At 59.7% G+C, this 5,560-nt stretch overlaps 2 protein-coding genes across 2 annotated transcripts in view; one reads left to right on the top strand and one right to left on the bottom strand.

Annotated features, from left to right (window-relative positions):
* Nucleotides 1–12: 12 nt before the first annotated feature.
* On the bottom strand, nucleotides 13–2,508 carry LOC110391670 (uncharacterized transmembrane protein DDB_G0289901-like; the record flags this gene model as incomplete). Its single annotated transcript, XM_021383625.1, has 1 exon — nucleotides 13–2,508. A coding segment is annotated over exon 1 (2,496 nt), but the record flags the coding sequence as incomplete, so codon positions are not given.
* Nucleotides 2,509–2,763: 255 nt separating this feature from the next.
* Nucleotides 2,764–5,560, top strand: part of LOC110391669 (retinal guanylyl cyclase 1-like) — a 23,328-nt gene continuing 20,531 nt past the window's right edge. The window contains exon 1 of the mRNA XM_021383624.1: nucleotides 2,764–4,654. Within this exon, the coding sequence (XP_021239299.1) occupies nucleotides 2,809–4,654 (1,846 nt within the window). The 5' untranslated portion in view covers nucleotides 2,764–2,808. The remainder of the gene's footprint in view (nucleotides 4,655–5,560) is intronic.

The following is a 5,560-nucleotide window of genomic DNA, read 5'->3' as shown; positions in this document are numbered from 1 at the left end:
TCCCGTGGTGACATCGCCCGCGGTGGCATCCGCCACGGCAACGCTTCCCACGGTGGCACCTCCAACAGCGGCAACTCCCATGGTGACATCGCCCATGGTGACACCTCCCTTGGTGGCACCTCCAACAGTGGCACTTCCCATGGTGGCGTCTCCCACGGTGGGATCTCCCATGGTGACACTGTCCTCGGTGACATCTGCCACGGTGGCATCTCCAACAAGGACACTTTCCTCCGTGACACCTCCCATGGTGACATCTCCCATGGTGACATCTCCCATGGTGGCATCTCCCATGGTGACATCTCCCATGGTGAAATTGTCCTCGGTGACACCTCCCATGGCAGCATCTCCAACAAGGCCACTTTCCTTGGTGACACCTCCCATGGTGACGTCTCCTATGGTGGGATCTCCCATGGTGACATTGTCCTCGGTGACATCTGCCATGGTGGCACCTCCAACAAGGACACTTTCCTCCGTGACACCTCCCATGGTGGCATCTCCCATGGTGACATTGTCCTCAGTGACACCTCCCATGGCAGCATCTCCAACAAGACCGTTTTCCTTGGTGACACCTCCCATGGTGACATCACCCATGGTGACACCTCCCATGGTGGCATCTCCTATGGTGGGATCTCCTATGGTGACATCATCCATGATGACACCTCCCTTGGTGGCACCTCCAACAGTGGCACTTCCCATGGTGACATCTCCCATGGTGACATCTCCTATGGTGGCATCTCCCATGGTGACATTGTCCTCGGTGACATCTGCCATGGTGGCATCTCCAACAAGGACACTTTCCTCTGTGACACCTCCCATGGTGGCATCTCCCATGGTGACATTGTCCTCGGTGACATCTGGCATGGTGGCATTTCCAAGAAGGACACTTTCCTCCGTGACACCGCCCATGGTGGCATCTCCAACAGTGGCACTTCCCATGGTGACATCTCCCACGGTGGCATCTCCCATGGTGACATTGTCCTCGGTGACACCTCCCATGGCAGCATCTCTAACAAGGACACTTTCCTCGGTGACACCTCCCATGGTGACATTGCCCATGGTGACACCTCCCATGGTGGAACCTCCAACAGTGGCACTTCCCATGGTGACATCTCCCATGGTGACATTGTCCTCGGTGACACCTCCCATGGTGGCATCTCCAACAAGGACACTTCCCTCCGTGACACCTCCCATGGTGACACTGCCCATGGTGGCATCTCCAACAGTGGCACTTCCCATGGTGACATCTCCCACGGTGGCATCTGCTCTGGTGGGATCTCCCATGGTGACATCGCCCATGGTGACATCGCCCATGGTGACATTGTCCTCGGTGACACCTCCCATGGTGGCATCTCCAACAAGGACACTTTCCTTGCTGACACCTCCCATGGTGACATCGCCCACGGTGACACTGCCCATGGTGGCACCTCCCATGGTGGCACCTTCATCAGTGGCACTTCCCATGGTGACATCTCCCACGATGACATCTCCCATGGCGGCATCTCCAACAAGGACACTTTCCTTGGTGACACCTCCCATGGTGACACTTCCCATGGTGGCATCTCCCACCGCTCCTGCCGCAGCGCTGCCTCCCGCCGTGACACCTCCCGCGGTGCCACCACCCACAGTGACATCCCAGTTGGTGGCTTCTGCCGCACTGCTGGCATTTCTCACGGTGGCTTCAGCAGTGACAACGTGCTGGACGTCACCTCCCACGGTGGTGGCATCTCCCGGGGCAGTGACATCGTGCGAAGTGGTGGCATCTCCGGTGGTGGCATCTCCGGTGGTGGCATCTTTTGCAATTCTGTGTCCCCAGCCAGCAGCACCTCCCAAGTTGGTGGCATCTCCCAGGGCATCGGTGTCACCTCCACCATCAGCACCTCCCATGGTGGCACCTCCCATGGTGACATCACCTCCCATGGTGGCACCTCTCATGGTGACATCATCTCCCATGGTGGCATCTCCCATGGTGTCATCTCCCATGGTGACATCATCTCCCATGGTGGCACCTCCCACAGTGACATCTCCCGAGGCAGTGTCACCTCTCACAGCGGTGACGTCTCTCCCGGTGGTGGCACCTCCTACAGTGGCATCTCCCGAAGCGATGGCGTCTCCCGTGGTGGTGGCATCTCCCCCAGTGGTGGCACCTTCCATGGTGGCACCTGCCATGATGGTGGCATCACCTGCATTGGTGTCACCTCCCACAGTGGTGGCACCTTCCACGGTGGCATCACCTGCAGCAGAGTCACCTCCTGCTGCGGTGGCATCTCTCCCAGCGATGGCATCTCCTATGGTGGTGGCATCTCCCACAGTGGTGGCACCTGCAGTGGTGGCATCTCCCACAGTCGTGTCACCTTCCGCACTGGAGTCACCTCTCACAGCGGTGGCATCTCCCACGGTGGTGGCATCTCTTACAGTGGTGACATCCCCAGTGGTGACATTCCCGATGGTGGCATCTCCAGCGGTGTCACCTCCTGCAGTGGTGGCATCTCCAACAGTGGCACTTCCCATGGTAGCATCCCCAGTGGTGGCATCCCCAGTGGTGACATCCCCAATGGTGACATCCCCAGCGGTGTCACCTCCCACGATGGTGGCTTCTCCTATAACAGTGACGTCTCCGATGGTGAAATCCACAGTGGTGCTGTGTCCAGCGGTGACATCTCCAACGGTGACATCCCCAATGGTGACATCTCCAACAGTGGCATCTCCAGTGGTGACATCCCCAGTGGTGTCATGCCCAGTCGTGTCACCTCCCACGGTGGTGACGTCTCCCATGGTGGCATCTCCAACGGTGACATCCTCAACGGTGGCATGCCCAGTGGTGTCACTTCCCACCGTGGTGACATCCCCAGTGGTGACATCTCCAACTGTGCCATCCTCAATGGTGGTGTGTCCCGTGGTGACATCCCCAGTAGTCGAATCTCCAGTGGTGACATCACCGATGGTGACATCTCCAACGGTGACATCTCCAACGGTGACATCCCCAGCGCTCACATCCCCAGCGGTGCTGTGCCCAGCAGTGTCACCTCCCATGGTGGGGAAGTCTCCAATGGTGGCATCTCCAGTGGTGACATTCCCAACGGTGACATCCCCGATGGTGCCGTGTCCAGTGGTGCCATTTCCAATGGTGACATCTACAGTGACATCTCCAACAGTGACATCCCCGGCAGTGACATGTCCAGTGGTGTCACATCCTATGGTGGTGACATCTCCAACGGTGGCATCTCCAGTGCCGACACCCCCCGTGGTGACACCACCAGTGGTGACATCCCCAGTGGTGGCATCCACAGTGGTGACATCTCCAACAGTGGCATCTCCAGTGGTGACTTCCCCAGTGGTGCAATTTCCAGCGGTGACATTTCCAGTGGTGACATCTCCAGTGGTGACATCCTCAGTGGTGGCATGCCCAGTGGTGTCACACCCCACGATGGTGACATCTCCAGCAGTGACATCCCCAAGGGTGCCATTTCCAACGGTGACATCTCCAACGGTGACATCCTCAATGGTGACGTGCCCAGTGGTGTCACCTCCCATAGTGGGGACATCTCCAATGGTGACATTCCCAACAGTGACATCTCCCATGGTGCCATGCGCAGTGGTGCCATCTCCAACGGTGACATCTCCAACGGTGGCATCCTCAATGGTGGCATGCTCAGTGGTGTCACCTCCCATGGTGGGGACATCTCCAATGGTGACATTTCCAACGGTGACATCCTCAATGGTGATGTGCCCAGTGGTGTCACCTCCCATGGTGGGGACATCTCCAACGGTGACATTTCCAACAGTGACATCCTCAATGGTGGCATGCTCAGTGGTGTCACCTCCCACGGTGGGGACATCTCCAATGGTGACATCTCCAACGGTGCCATCCCCAGCGGTGGCCTCTCCTACGGCGTCATCTCCCGTGGTGCCATCCACAGCGATGACGTCCCCAGCGATGACGTCCCCGCCGTCCCCTCCGTCCCCTTGTCCCGCTGCGGCCGCGCCGCCCCCCTGCTCCTCCTGCTGTCCCACCGCCCGCGCTGGTCCCCCCCCCTGCTGGTCCTCCTGCTGCTCCTGGCCCCTCAGCCCCCCCCGGCCGGCGGGGCCACCTTCAAGGTGGGGCTGATGGGGCCGTGGTTGTGTGACCCGGTGACGTCGCGCGCTCTCCCGGAGCTGGCGTCCCGCTTGGCGGTGGCGAGGCTCAACCGCGACCCGGAGCTGAGCCGGGGCTACTGGTGGGACGCGGTGCTGCTCCCCGAGCCGTGCCAGACCCCGCAGGCGGTGACGGCGCTGCTGGGCGCCGAGCGTTACGCCGCCGGCTTGGTGGGCCCGCTGAACCCCGCCGTGTGCGGGGCCGCCGAGCTGCTGGCGGCGGCGTGGAACAAACCCTTGGTGTCGTGGTCCTGCGTGGGGGACGGAGAAGGGGGGAGGGAGACGTTGGTGGAGCCCATGCCGGCGCCCGGCGCCGTGCTGCACGCCGTGCTGCGCTACTTCCGCTGGGCGCACGTGGCCGTGGTGACGGCGCGGCAGGACGCGTGGACGGAGCTGGGACGGGGACTGGCCCAGGATTTGAGGGCGCGGGGGCTGCCCGTCACCGTCGTCACCGCCGCGGGGGTCAGGGAGGAGGAGGCCGGAGAGGCGCTGAGGAGGGTGCGGAGGGCGGATGGGGTGAGAGGTAAGGGGGGGGNGGATGGATGGAAGAAAGATGGAGGGAGAAAGGGATGGGTGGATGGAAAAAGGATGGAGGGAGGGAGAGAGGGAAGGATGGAGGGATGGAAGAAGGATGGATGGAGAAAGGGATGGATGGATGGAAGAAGGATGGAGGGAGGCAAGGGGGGAAGGAGGTGGGGATGGATGGATGGAAGAAGGATGGATGGATGGAAGAAGGATGGAGGGAGAAAGGGAGGATTGGATGGAAAAAGGATGGATGGATGGAAGAAGAATGGATAGAGGAAGGGGGATGGAAGTTGGGGATGGATGGAAGGAAAAAGGGTGGATGGAGGCAGGGAGGGAAGAATGGAGGGATGGGCAGATGGAGGGAAGGATGGAGGGATGGTGGTGGATATAGATGTGTGGAAGAAGGATGGAGGGAGGGAGGGAAGGATGGAGGTGGAGGTAAGAGGATAGACGGATGGAAGAAGGATGGAGAGAGGGACGGAGGGATGAAGATGGAGGTAGGAGAAGATGGAGGGATGAAGGGATGGAAGAAGAATGGGTAAAGGGAGGGATGGAGGTGGGGTGGATAGAAGGATGGAGGGAGGGGTAGAGGGAGGGAGGGAGGGAATAAGGGAAGGATCGATGGAGATAGGTGTTGTATTAGGCAAAAAGGTTGTCTGTATTCGGCTACAGATAGGAGAGGATGGAGGCAGGTATGGATGCATGGAAGATGGAGGGATGGATGGATGGATGGATGGATGGATGGATGGATGGATGGATGGATGGATGGATGGATGGATGGATGGAAGGAGGGACGGAGGGAGGTGGGCATGAGTGAATGGAAAAAGGATGAATGGTTGGAAGGATGGATGGGGGGATGGAGGAAGTGTGAATGGAGGTGGAGGAGGTGGGAGAGGATGGATGG

The sequence above is a fragment of the Numida meleagris genome, unplaced genomic scaffold (genome assembly GCF_002078875.1).
Source record: "Numida meleagris isolate 19003 breed g44 Domestic line unplaced genomic scaffold, NumMel1.0 unplaced_Scaffold449, whole genome shotgun sequence".
In the NCBI taxonomy this organism is placed as follows: Eukaryota; Metazoa; Chordata; class Aves; order Galliformes; family Numididae; genus Numida; species Numida meleagris.
The sequence above is the reverse complement of the archived record's forward strand: the minus strand, read 5'-3'. Positions and strand labels throughout refer to the sequence as shown.